Genomic DNA, 14,611 nt, shown 5'->3' with positions numbered 1-14,611 from the left:
TGAGGATGTGGAAGCTACTCGGAGTCGCGGCAATTTACTGTTTATCACCCGATGCAGAAACGTCGAGCATCCAGCGCACGGTGTATGTCAGGACAAAACTCAGACCACTTTTCTCAAAGGAAAAAAAAGCTCTGACCCAACAAGTGATTTTAAGAACGATCATACTCGATACCGTATATCAATGACTTTATTTTGGTCCATGTATTGTATTGGGCCAACAAAAAACGTCACTTGAAAATACAACTTTACTTCATTTGTGTTACTTCGCGATTATTTGAAATCGTTCAACATTGCTCGGATATTCAAGGGTCGCAGAAGACTATTGCAATGTTATATATCCCATGCATTTATAAAAAGGCCGTAGCTAGCGGAGGGGCAAGGGGGGCAGTTGCCTCCCCCCCCCCCCCCCCTCCAAAAAAAAAAAATTAACGTTAGGGGATAAACTTACGCTCTGTCAGATGTAAATAATGTAAATTTTTCTAATGGTAAATCAATTCCTTACCGAAAATTTAAGCAGCTTTTAAAATAGTTACGACGGACGAAAATTTTAACGGACACAAACACCATCTGAAAATTATGTGAGTTAAAAAACGTGAGCACATCATTTCCGAAAGTTCTAGGGAAACTTGATGGTTTTCCGAAAAGCCTCGAAAAGTCAAGGGGATCGCTAGGTGAAATCTTTAGGGGACCCTCCATCCCAACAGATATTTTACCGAAATATTCCGTTGGGTGCCCCTGGATTTTTTAACCCTTTTTGGAGAGGTTATGGTTCCAGATAGAGCCAATTGCTCAGGGAACCACAGTCACAAAACCACGCACTGCCAACATCCAGCATCATCGCGGTGCTAATGCAGGGTGCAGCTCAGGCCAGACTACAAATAATAACTAAAAAGTGAACGTATTCTCTCTTTCTTTCTTTTTTTTTTTTTATTGACCATTAAAAACAAGAAATTGAGGCCAAATTCTGGCGATGTCATCAAGGTTTGGTGCTTGCATACAGGCTATCAATGGCAATGAGCATAGAGAGAATAGTGTTCAAAATAAAATACTAAAATATTACAAGAAGTTCCTCACCTTTGAGGAATCAACCTATTTCTCAGTAGAGGTTGCAAAGAGGAAAAAATCCTATGAAAACATGTCGTTTGAAGAAAGGCTTGCAAATGCAAATTCAGCTCAGTCCGCCTCTGACCCTAAGAAATTTCCAGCCATTTACAACATCCTCGCCATTCTTCTGACTACACCCGTGGGAAGTATCAGTTGTGAATGTTCATTTTCAGCTCTAAGGCGTTTTAAGTTGTGGAACCGTTCAACAATGAATGAGGAACGATTAAGTGGCCTAGGGATGCTGCTCATTCATCGTGGGACGGATTACATTTCTGAACCGCATGTCATTTATCATATGAAACAAAACTGGCGTAAAAGTGATGGAACCTTACGTTCCGTCTGAGTTAGGTCATGAAAAGAATATATTTTGTTCGGTATAAGCCTAACTTGAAAATTTACGATGAATTGAAAAAATAACTTTTTGGATCGAAAATTCAACTGAAGACATCTTTTGCACACGAAATAGACTAATCCGGTTAGTTAGCGATACCTGTTCAGTGTACTAAGGCCGAGGTATGTGTATCGACTTAACAAAACCTCGGAAATATTGCTGTAAGCTCTAAAAATACCTGTCATTTTACACTTGATTGAGATTAAATTTTTTTGGGGAAATATCTCGTGGAGAATGCTGAAATTGCTTTACTGACCGTCTAGATTTCAAAATTTTACAGGGGGAATACCCCCGACCCCCCCCCCCCCCCCAGACGCTCGCGCCTCCGGTGCTCCCTTCATTGCCCCACCCCCATCCCCCACCTCCTTCCCCACCCCCGTTACAAGAAATCTAGCTACGGCTTGTACAAGGCAGTATCAGAGCAACACGAGCGAGGTTACAATTTTGCGAAGTTTAATGAACGAGTTTCCAGTGAACTACACAGAACCAAAATTAACATTAGGAGACCTAGGCAACGACGACGGCGATGGCAACTACAACACCGCAAAAGGATAGGTTAACATGGAAAAAATCACTCTGCACGTGCGTTTTAAAGTTTGGTCCATTTCTTTGCCATCAACTGCAAACAAGAGAGGATGCAAAACACTGACGAGCTCACGCCTTCAAACACCTTTTCAACAACATCCCAATACGTGATTCTAATACTATGAAAATAACATAATTCTACTGGACAGCTTCATCTAGAAGCAAGTAAATCAAAAAGAGGAATTATAAATGTAATTCTCTCCCAGAGGTGTCCAAAATGGATCTCTATTGAAACAGCGATGCCTGCCATGGCTGGGGCGTGTTTGTAGAATGGAGGAGGGCAGCATCCCCAAGGACATTCCGTATGATGAACTGGCGGAAGGAAAGCGCCCCGTTGTCAGACCGCAATGTACTGCGATTCAAAGACATCTGTAAATGCGACCTGAAATCCATGAACATCGATACAAACCGGCTTGAAAAACTCTTGCCAAAGACATATCAGCCTGGAGGGGAGCGATGATAGATGGCCTTGATACTTTTGAGGAAACGCTCACATCCAACACAGAAGAGAAGAGAAGAGAAGAGAAGAAGAAGAAAGAAGAAAAAGCAAGTGGGGTATAAAGACTCTACCTTCATCTGCCCCATCTGTGGAAAGGACTGTCATTCAAGAACTGGCCTTTCCAGTCACAGCAGAAGATGCTTCCAGCGCGCATTTCTATACTCTGACAAGACCGATGGATGCCAATATATGACGTCACATGTACATGCTAATGGCCATGATGAGTTTTCCACCAAATGTTACGAACGACTTTCATTCTTGGGTTAAAATATAGTCTAGTAATGCGAACCTTGCTTTTGAGTGAAAGCTTCTCGCACAACTATTGTTTCAATTATATTAAACTTTGGGATTGTCGTCCAGGTCGGAATTACCGAGTGTTCTCCTGGACTAAAATGGTTAAAAGCTAAGGAAAAATGTGCTCATGTCTTTTATCGTACACAGATTTCAGATTAGCCCCTTTACTGTTTCCTTTGGTTTCCAATTAAGGTAACTGTGCGCACAGTTACTTGGGTAATGACAAAAGAGATGGGGGCAGGGAAAGGGCCGATAAAGGGCAGTTTTAATTCCGTAGAAAATATTTGTTATAACCAGGATTGCAAGCTCTGAATAAGATCCTAAGTAAGTTCAGCAAGAGAAGTTGTCACTATTTTGAAAGATGAGAATCTCATTATCAAGAACACTAAGCTAAGGAAGTAGGCAATGGAGGTATCCATTTGTATTCTAGCCTGCAAGAGCAGACGACTTTTTCGGCTTTTGTTTCACCCTCAATAGCAAAAATATTATCCAAAGGAAACGAGTTTCTGTTGGAAATAGCAGGGTGTGCTCGAGAAAGGTAATGTTGACTGTATTTAGCCGTCAACATTTTAGCTTTGCACGCACTGCGGACCAGTTTGTTTAAGGAAACTCACTCACTCTTACATGCCTTACGATATAGTGGGTAGAGCACAATAAAGTGCACTACCCTGAAAAAAATATCAACTATTTCATAGAAACATCTTTAGAGCCTTACACGTTTGACGACAATATTTTTGGTTTCTGCTAACTGATGGGTCTTGAACGGTAACACTTGAAAAGAAGAAGTAACGACGAAGTAATTTTTACTTTTAACTGTTTTATTTTTATGTTTACAATAGATTTATTACATTGTTTCTTGTTCTTAGCTAGTTTTGTATTTTTTTTTTTGTTCTTTTTTCCTTTTAATGTTTTTTTTGTTCATTATCATGATAAGGAATATAATGTTATTAATCCTTGAGCTTCGTGTGGCGTGTTTAATAATATTACCACAAAGACATGGCGGTCTCCTTCGAAGCAAGTCAAGTGTTCTTTAAACTAATCTACCTCGCATGCATCGACAATAAGCGTAACAAATAAATTATCCAAATTTTAACTTGCTAATTGCGACCATTCATGGTCAATTTATAATAACTTAGCAGTAAATAAGTTTCAATAACAAAGCACTTATAAGTGCAACAAATGAGAACTTTTGTAGTATCATTAGTACTAGTCAGAGTCACTATTTTGTAATAACAGTAATAAAATGGTTAACAAGTAAACCTTAGGTAATATTATATCGATTTCTTCTGAATTATAAAGTATACACGATAAGCTATTCGCTGAAACACAAGCAAAATAATAACAGTTTAATTGTGTTCCATTTATGTCATTTTCCTAATTGCTTTACCGCCATTTTAAGAAATTTATACCAAATGGCTAACAACGACTAATTTTTTAACCCAAGCGGTAAAATCGCACGAACTTTAGAATTTACTCGTTATCTTCTCAGCCTGATAAGCTCATATCTAATTAGATAAGTCGATTTTTCTTGGCACTTTACCAACTTCGTTCCTTCATGTCCCTTGGAACGGGGTTGGGTAGTTAACTATTCTACGAGGACAATAACAATTAGAGGACATCGATCTTAGGCTATGATCACACGGGACCGCTTCCGATCTAAAAATCGTGACGGATAGGCCTTTTGTTCACACGGGACCTGCTCACCGTACCGTCAATCCGTTCCCGATCAGGTCCGATAACTGGACCTCCAAAAAAGCAGGTCCAGTTTTGGAACCGTTTCGGTCCCAAATGGATCTGTCACAATGTAAACACCTGTACCGGTTCCTTTTGGTACTACAGCGCAATTAAGCTTGGGTAGTAGTGGAATTTATCGTACTTCGTTCAAGAAAAACACCGTTTCCTTGGTGAAAATGCTCTTATCTCTACCTTTAGGATATTCAGCTACGTATGAGGCATCGGAAATCTCGGAAGGATATGTTTCGAGAAACCTTTTAATGATGTCTTCATATTTCTTTTTAACAGTATCCCAATCTTTTCCGTTTGAAGCTTGATAGGCTTCGTAATCTTTAATAACTTTAAGAGAAGGGATAATTCATCGTCCGTCCAGCTTCCTTAAAGGTTTTATTTGCTTCCTCTATCGATTTAGCCTTCTTCGGCGCCATTTTGAAAGCTTCAACGTGTATTCTGCGCATGCTTAACTGGTAGAAACAGCTGCTTTTCTTTCTTTGATTCAGTACCGAACCATAACAGACCGGTCCCGTGTGGCCTGACGTTGCCAGCGGAACGGTGCCGTGTGAACAGAAATGGTCCTTTCCAGGATAGGGTAGGATCCATTTGGGACCGGTCCCGTGTGAACATAGCCTTAATCTAATTATTTGATCTACAAAAACCGCCACAGCTACCCAAGAATAATCCTTAGTCATTATGATTAAACCATTTTAGTCATTTTACAACGGGTTGTAATAATAAGGGACCGAATTGTCTGGTTACCCATTCTCTAAAATTACTCTGTATTTTGTGTGAGTTATATTATTCATGAACAGCAGATGGCTATAAATATCACAGTAATTCCTTGCATTAGCAGGTATATCTAACAACTAAACAAGACGTCGAATAAGCAAACGGTTGTATAAATAATAAGAGACCGAATTCTCTGGTTACTAATTCTTTAAGATAACTTTTGAGTCTGTATTAGTTATATTAATGAACGGCAGATGGCTATAAATATCACAGTAACTCCTTGCATTAGCAGGGATGTCCAACAAGCAACCGAACCTATTGACTGTTAATTTTTACTCCCCTGAAAATTCTTTACAGACTGAACTTTAGTAAGAAGGCGTTATATTGTTACATATGTGTATGCGCTATGATTATTAGCAAAATAAAAACAATCAAAAACCACAGCAATATGATCCCCGTTTTTAAACATCTAGAAGCAAAAAAGATTGCAAGTTTCCTATCTTTCCCTGATTGGGTACGCCCGCTTTCACGTCGTTGGTCATTTCCAAATCTGAATGACTCTTAATTAACTTCATCTGCATTTGGTGTGCTTGGCTACTATGATTACCTTGGTTTCAGTTTAAAGTGGTCAAAGGCATCTACAAGGTAGTTCTATCTGGCAATAATTAAAATTAGGCTGTTCAATCATTATGTTAAAATACATTTCACACTTCTGAGTTAGCATCTAGTCTATCGGCCCCTGGAAGTGACAAATGTTAAGCTAGTATCGAACACTTGCCGCCTTCTTCTTAAAGGATAGCATCTTGCGTGGGGGAGGCACCGGTTTTTCCTGTTTAGCAGCTGCTGATCCCTTATCCTCAGCTTTCGAGTACATAGCTCCATTGTACTTTGAGTCATCCACCAGTCCCAGGTACATCTGAAATATTTTTAAAAAATGTAGTTTTCAATACTAGCATTTTTATTTGTTAAGCCCCTTCTTGCCAAGATCACAATAGCTCCTGGTATTTAATGAAAGTATCTATCCTCAATAATAATAATAATAATAATAATAATAATAATAATAATAATAATAATAATAATAATAATGATAATAATAATAATAAAAACAGAGTGAGAAAGCCCAATAAAGAAAGATAAACTGATGATTGTCAAACTTGTTGAGAGTTGATAGTGGTATTCTTTCTTTCTTTCTTTCTTTTTTTTTCAGGAAAAAGGAAATCTAAGTGCCTCTAACGGGAGTCGAAACTGTCAACTCCCGATCACCAGATCTACCAACGGTTGATTTTATAAACATCCTGCATACTGCTAAGATTTGAATGCGATGGGTGATATTTTGGAAAGAAATGTGATGTTTTATTTAAAGCCTATTGAAAAGTGTATATATTTTGTCAGTCAGTAACACAGGAATTCTTGGAAAAAAGAAATCCTCGAACCTATGAAGATTATTATTTGAACACGCATGTTCAAGATGTATTTTAGGTCGGAACTGTTCAGAAGTCTCAGGTTATTCCACTTTGAAAATCGTCGAATTAATGTACGTAACTGTTAGCGTCTTTTTCGTAACATTTTGTTACAGTAGACAATCCTAGTAGAAAAGCTGTTTGCACTTGAGTGTAATCAGTAATTTCGCGTTTGCTTTGCCGGATTTTGCTTTACTGCCCTCTATGATTAGTTACCAAAGTCATTTTCCAAATCAAGGATAAGGTCTAACGTAACAAGATGTTTACAGTTTGACATTATTATGCATTGTTAGAAAAAAAATAATTAATTACCTTTTGTGAACTTTGCCCTCTTAATCTTTGTAACCCGGTCTCTGGCATACTGTTTTATTCTCAATCTGTAAACTTTTCTTATTATCGCCTTCGTTTGTAAACACATTGTAATTCATCTTTATGCGATAATGTGTGAATTTAAATAAACTCCAAAAGAAAAAAAAACACTCTAAACGAAAAGAACTTTGGACACCCTTTGACAGTCACCGTAAACGTCAACACCACAAACCTCCTCTTCAATGAAATTTTGCAATCTCTGTCGTATGTTTTCGAATGCAGGTCGGAACTCAGGATTTTCGTGCCAGCACCTCTCCATCAAATGATACCTAAGAATAAATAATATTAATTTAAGGGCTGTTGCGAAGATGTTTGTAACTCCTAGCAAAATTTAAGCACCCACTAGCTAAACCGACTTCTGATTTTTTTTTTCTGAAAGAGATTAATAATTCAAGGTACGAGAACAAAGTTTTGGAAATATGATCCCAATTGTCATACAATTTGATTGGCTTTGCTACTCATCCAAGAAGTCTTTTTTCTCATTTCCAGACACTATCGAGTTGGTTTAAGAAAATTAGGCTAAGGAGCAGTCGATATAAGACTTTTATAAATGAAAATGACAAAAAAAAAATCTAATAATCACTTGCAAAATGTGTCTACTGAGAGATAAATAAATTGTGACAATGGTAATAATAGTGCTGATGATGACGATGATGATGACAATAGTTATTATTATTATTATTATTATTATTATTATTATTATTACTATTATTATTATTACTATTATTATTATTATTATTATTATCATTATTATTATTATTATTATTATTATTATTATTATTATTATTATTATTATCATTTTTAAAGAAGTAAAAAACGTCCATATGCTATTTACAAATAAAATAGTACGACGGGGCGCGTAAGTGTAGCCCGCTGACTATTGAGAGGAAAAAAATAAAATAAAAAATTAAATAAATAAATAAAGGCTATAATAAAATATAAAATACAGTTAATAAATATAATTCTCTGGCTGCGTCGACTATTTCTGTCTACATAGTGAATACTGCAGTTCTCAGTTATTTTGCTACTTTAAAAGTCCGATAAATATTCAGGGATCCCGATAACACCTCCTTCTGCATGTTTTGCAACACTTTCTTGCTCCTGCTTTCCACTATCCCCTACATCGTGACATCTCGATCCCTTGGCCACCTTCCGAGGACATCCATGATGACGTTATACGTTATTACATGTGCAATAAACTTTACAAAATTAACATCTTTGACTTCTTCCAAAAAAGAAAAAAAAGTTTTACATAACAGCTTAGTTCGTCAGTTTCAAGCTTTTCCAACGTGCATGAAAAGGTGTATTGCCTCCTTCCTACGCTTTAAACGTCGATGAGACACTACCTTATCCAGGTAGGGAGGCTTGCTTGGGCCGGTGACCCGGAGAGCTTAGTGGGCGTTTAGCGTTACGTAGGATGGGAATTTTAACGGATGGAAGCCCGACCTGGCCCTCCAGGATCGAGGTTGAGCGATCGGTTAATAACCCATCCCTGTATAAAAAAGGCCCTATTACAGAAATTAAAGTTAAAGTCGCTGGAACTACTATGGATCAACGACGATCATATGGAAAAGAGTATGTGAAGCGTGCCATCCAGACCCACGATGACACATCTCCGATTCAAACATATCAGTACACGGATTGGGACATGGAACGAGCGGACTCCATAAGAATCAGGCAGACCAACACAGGCAGCGAGAAAAATGAACAGGTACACAGTGGGATCGTTAAGTTAGGTGAAGTGTGCGATGGACAGCGTTTGGACTCGTCTCTAGCATAGCACAACATAACCTTGAATGGAACCTCAAGGGGACGCGTTAAAGGCTGAGCGGCTGTCATGGAGAGACATTACACATTTTACACGAGATCTATGTCGTTGGACAGACCCAATATTCCGACTGCAGCGAACATGATTAGGTAAGTAGGCAATCTTACCAAGGTATAGGAATCAGAAATTATTTAATTACTCTGCGGGTATTAAGTGAGAGCAGAAACTCACAGACTGTCGTTGATGTGTGGGGGTTTTGGCATGCGGTAACCTTTACTTAGTTCTTCCATTGTTCGACCTTCAGACCAGTCAGGATATGGAATTCCCCCTGTTAATTGCCAAAATCATTTAGCTTCTTAAATTACCAATGCCATTCCCTCACCGATTTAATTATAAATCCCTTCCTAATGTAAGCTTTATTATGTCTATCCTCAATTTCATTTGGAAGTCAATTAGGGATTGAGGACGGACAACTGCTGTCAGTCTTGTGAGCTTTGAAAATGTCTGTAGCTTTAAACAGAAAAATTCCAAATACAAGAAAAAAATTGCCTTGTTTTGTTTGGTATAATGCTGAAAAATAAACAGTAGCAAGGGAGAAAACTGCTGAGGAGATTTCTATCGAGTGGTCACACAGTTTTTTAAACGTTTCTCAAAGTTGTTAATTCTACGATAAATCGTGAAAGCTAACATACCAATGGTGAATATCTCGTACAGAACAACCCCATACGACCACCTACGAAGTAAATATGCAAATGACTGAGTACGTCTGAGACGCTTTGGTTAATTAACTTTTCATTCCCATAATAGTACAAAACAAAAAAAAAAAACAATCTGCTGTTGCTTATACTGTAAAAAGGGTTAGTCTACTTTTTCATTCCGTGAACGAAATCATAGCTGGTGTGACTATTGACAACTTGCTGAAAAGTTACTTTCTTTGCCTGTTTTCGGCATTATGCTGTACAATTATATTCTGTTAGTTTTGAGTGAGAGCCAATAAGCAGTTCTCCCATGCATGTTCCAGTACTTTTTCCCTGTAGTTCGTGAGCCAGGCTGCTTTTAGACTGAGGGCTACAGGCACTGATTGGCCAGGTAAACTCTACAGGGAGTTCTGCTGTGTTGAATAAATTTATTTGGTTTATTTACAAACATACGTCTACATACACATCACTTTTGGTGGAGAGCCCTGCGGGATTTCCAAAAATTATTTCAGGCGCTGTCCATTTGATTGGGATGCAACCCTGAAAGACAATCGTCATTACAATTCTAAAGTGAAGACGGTATGATGTTAATCCACCAAATACATAGCAATGGCCGGCAGCTATGCCAAAAGATGCCAATCAAACAGTTTCCGAGTACGACAAGGACACACTATTTCTCAAAACCAATCCGTTATATAAAATTACACAATACATCAACATTTTATGGGTTTAAACCTATTACTCATAAAGTTCCTAAAATTTTACAGGATAATTTTGTTCAAATTAGAAAAGCCCATTCAAAAACAAGAAGTTTCAGTTTGCGCGTAGTGCTGTAAATACGTAAAAAAATAAATAATAATAATAATAATAATAATAATAATAATAATAATAATGATAATAATAATAAATAAACTCTTTATTTCTTTATCTCTTTAATAATAATAATAATAATAATAAATATTAGTATAATTACTCAGGTGATTATAGAGATTCTGTTGATCTGATTGGTCGAGGATTGCGTCATATCCCGCTATAATCACCTCGCGCGAGGTGATTAAAGCGGGAGCACTAACTTTCAAAATGGCCGCTTAGCTATTTGTTGACATTTCTGAAAAAGAAGTAAATAGGATGAAAGAAAATGCAATTCTGAAAGGCACTAAAGATGCAGCTAAGTCCGAGGTGATGCTTTTCGAAGGCAAGAGATGAAAACTTTGCTAATTGTAATAAAAAAACCCTTGTAAATTGCATGTTGTCGATCTGGATGACTTAAAATGAAGACAACAAATTAAGTTAATTAAATTCGAGCAAGATTGTCTTTATTAACAGAATGATTTCACAAACAAAACGAGTTTAAGACAGAATTTGAAAGCATGGAAGTAAACAAGATGAATAAATGTCTCTGTAAGTTTTACGTTTCAGTGACGAGAAAAGAAAACAGTTTTTATAATCTGAAAACTAGTTTGTTGTCGGTTCGAGCGGCTCTCGACCACCATCTAAAGTCACCGCCTCACAACAAAATATTTTCATCTGCGACAACCGTGTACTTGTTTAGTGAAGCCAACAAATGACTTAATTCCTATCTGAAGCAGCTTATCTCCGAGGGCAACTTATAAACGTCCGTTAACCGGCGAAGCCATCATGTCAATAAGAAATTGTGCAATAAAATGCACTTGTGATCCCGGCTCGAGTTTTACACCAAACAGCCTGGTTCATCTCCATCTATTTTGGTAAACGGGCCAGAGAAACCCATCATTCATTCACAGAAGTCGGTGCTTCGTCTCAATAAAGCGGCAGTTCAAAAATACTGACGGGACATTCTACTTGAGGCCGTGTGCAGTTTATCGATTGCGCATGTGATTTCGATTGAGCATGTGATCGGCAGACTGCGCTTCTCTATTCATTGACGCGTGACGATTTGAAACAAACAAACAAAATCGTCATTTTTCGGACGGTACTTGTTTTTCTCTGATAATCACCTGAGTAATTATACTAAAACTATTATTCGCCTCAGGCTCAGTAAATATTGGTGAATATTCCCCTCGACTTGGTCTCGGGGAATATTCACCAATATTTACTTCGCCTTCGGCGAATAATTGTTAAATAATCTTTTTATTTCTGAGCGATTTTTTTTAGACTGAGCAATTTTGAAGTTTGTCTGCAAGCTAAAATGTCAAAAATAGTGTACCTTTGTCGCATTCCCATGTCCATATTTGAAGTTCTGATAAGACAAGCCAAAATCGGTCACCTTGCACACAAAGTTACGATCCAGGAGGACGTTTCGTGCCGCTAAATCACGGTGGACTACCTACAGGCAATTAATAAAGATGAAAAAGATCTCTTTCGCCCAAAACAATTTTTGATGTAATACATCAAACACGAGACACAGTGGTTCATCACATATCAATCAACGAGAAGAGAGTTAAAATACGACGCGTAGCGGAGTATTTTTAACGAACTTCGAGGTTTTTGATATTGTGATGAAACACTGTGACGAGTGTTTGATGTAACTTCTCAAACAAACTGATTTTCAAGGAGAAATTAAGGATGCAAAAACGAGGAGTTTTTCATCAAATATCCAAACACGTCATGGTGCATTATTTCCTTTGTCTTTAGCTTTTAAATTATTAATGAGTTTGAGAATTGTAGGTAACAAACTAACTAAAAAGTAGAGAAGAAACCCGTAGTTTTGATCTCACAAATGAAACAGACAATATGCTCATGAAATCGGTGGCCAAAGATAACGCGGGATGTAAACCACTTACGTTTTTATTACAATGGAATTGCAACACAATGCGCAGTTATCTAATTCCCGGTTAAACTGTGGTCCTAGACAAATTTCGTTTACCGATAATCATAAAAAATATTTCTTCTTTCTCCTTCAGTCGACAACAAATATAAAAGAAGTTTAAGAGCGATGAGATCGTGATGGCTAAACGCAGTGGTTATTGACTATCTTAACTACGCTATATTTCTATGCAAATTGGAAAGTAAGGTTTGCATCACATCTAATCGTGAAAATGAACGATTTATTCACTAAAACGCAACGAAAACTTAGGCAATACATTTCATGATTCTCGACCAGAACGTCGAGCAACGTTTTCATAACATAAACTCGGACCCAGTGTCCACTCATTGGAACTTAGTCTCCACTCATACACACGCAATGCGCCTTACACAAAATGAAACGCGGAATATAAATTTTCAGTTCGGAACATCCTCCCGCCCGATGCAGGGAGTGCATCACATGTAACTTGTCAACAAAGTTCAATAAAGTTCAACTAAAATGTTCAACAATGTTTCATCAAGTTCAATTAAGTTCAGCAGCTATATCAGCATCACAGGCTTCAAACAGGTGTAGCCGCTGCACTGGACGGCGAGTAACACTTCCGGATGAGGTCCGCAGGGTGACGGACCGGACAAGTCCATCGCGGCCTGTGTGGGTGTCTTCCACTCGTGCACGTGACCATTGACCCCGAGCTACACGATCCTCACTCACAAGGACCAAGTCACCTTTACGGATTTCACGACCAATCTTATACCATTTCTTGAGGGGTGTCAGGGATTTCAGATACTCTGCATGCCAACGCTTCCAAAATCCATTTACGAGCCTCTGGTGATACTGAAATCGTTTGGTGAGGGCTCTTGATGTCTGTTCTGAAACATGAGTGTCTTTAGTCGGACACACTTGAAGGTTTCTGCCAATCAGAATCTGTGCAGGGGTAATCACACTGTAGTCATCAGGGTCTGCACCCAGGTAAGTAAGAGGACGACTGTTCAGTTGTGCTTCAATTTCAGCCAAAATAGTAGTTAACTGCTCGGCATCTAACATTGCTTTGGCAAATAGTTTCTTCAATGGCGTCTTAACACTCTTTACAAGTCGCTCATAAAACCCACCCCACCATGGGGCCTTCTCCGCTATGAACTTCCACTGAATCTTCTTTTCGGACAAAGCACTCTGGGTTTGGTCTGATTCCAATACTCTCCAACATTGCTGTAGCTCCTTGTTAGCAGCCTTGAAAGTTTTTGCATTATCTGACCAAATAATGCTGCACATTCCTCTTCTTGCAATCATGCGTCTCAAAGCAAGGAGAAATCGCTCAGTCGTCATATTACACACCAACTCTAAGTGTACCGCACGGGTAACTGCACATGTAAATAAGCAGATATAGACTTTATCACCACTGTCTTTCAAATACAAAGGACCAGCAAAGTCTAGTCCCACATTAGTGAACGGGGGCGCAGGCTTAATTCTGTCTTCAGGAAGTGGTGCCATCCGCTGACCAAAGGGCTTTGTTAGGTAATGGCGACATATTAGACAGTTCCTCAGTGTCTGACGGACAGTCGATCGTCCTTTGATCAACCAAAATTTCTGTCGCAAAACTGACAAAGTGTGTTCAACTCCAGCATGAAGCTCACGGCGGTGAACATCATCAATCAACAACTTAACAACAGGATTGTTGGAAGGCAAGATAATAGGATGCTTCTCCTCTTCTGGTAACAGTGACTTGTGAATTCTTCCTCCAACACGAAGAAAACCACTAGTAGGACACATAAACGGGTTCAAATTGGCCAGGTTGCTGTCCTTCACTGTACCATGCCGTTTACTTGACGTAATTTCTTCAGCAAAACTTGCTTCTTGTACATGAAAAATCAACCATTTTTCTGCATTTTGCATCTCTAAACCAGTTAAAGGGCTGTCAATCCTTTCCTCCTCTTTCACCCTTGAGTTTCTAACGAATCTTCTGATCCAAGCAACAGTTCTTAGCAAGCGACCGTACTTACTGAATCTTGTGAAGTCAATGAATGGCTCTTTGGGTTGCACAACACAACTGACACTAGCTTTACTCTTCCTCTCTGGGTCAACATTTTCCCTGGAAGGCTTTGACCTCAAATCCTCGGGCCAATCTTTTTCGGACTCTTGCAACCAAGAGGGTCCTTTCCACCACAAATGACTCTCTCTTAACTGACTTGCAGACAAACCTC

General features: G+C 38.5%; 1 protein-coding gene and 1 long non-coding RNA gene across 2 annotated transcripts in view; both read right to left on the bottom strand.

Annotated features, from left to right (window-relative positions):
• Nucleotides 1-3,670: 3,670 nt before the first annotated feature.
• LOC146454483 (uncharacterized) lies at nucleotides 3,671-7,858 on the bottom strand. The gene is made up of 2 exons (XR_014859165.1): nucleotides 7,335-7,858; nucleotides 3,671-6,249 (listed from the first exon to the last, which is right to left on the bottom strand). It is a non-coding gene; the product is annotated as an uncharacterized LOC146454483 (long non-coding RNA).
• A 1,299-nt stretch (nucleotides 7,859-9,157) lies between these two features.
• Nucleotides 9,158-14,611, bottom strand: part of LOC146454481 (tyrosine kinase receptor Cad96Ca-like) — a 37,778-nt gene continuing 32,324 nt past the window's right edge. The window contains exons 5-8 of the mRNA XM_085094988.1: nucleotides 11,814-11,933; nucleotides 10,092-10,168; nucleotides 9,623-9,663; nucleotides 9,158-9,258 (exon numbers count right to left, since the gene is read on the bottom strand). Of these exons, the coding sequence (XP_084951114.1) occupies nucleotides 9,158-9,258; nucleotides 9,623-9,663; nucleotides 10,092-10,168; nucleotides 11,814-11,933 (339 nt within the window). The remainder of the gene's footprint in view (nucleotides 9,259-9,622; nucleotides 9,664-10,091; nucleotides 10,169-11,813; nucleotides 11,934-14,611) is intronic.

This window comes from Pavona decussata, unplaced genomic scaffold, assembly GCF_977016875.1.
Source record: "Pavona decussata unplaced genomic scaffold, jaPavDecu1.1 SCAFFOLD_300, whole genome shotgun sequence".
Lineage (NCBI taxonomy): Eukaryota > Metazoa > Cnidaria > Anthozoa > Scleractinia > Agariciidae > Pavona > Pavona decussata.
The sequence above is the reverse complement of the archived record's forward strand: the minus strand, read 5'-3'. Positions and strand labels throughout refer to the sequence as shown.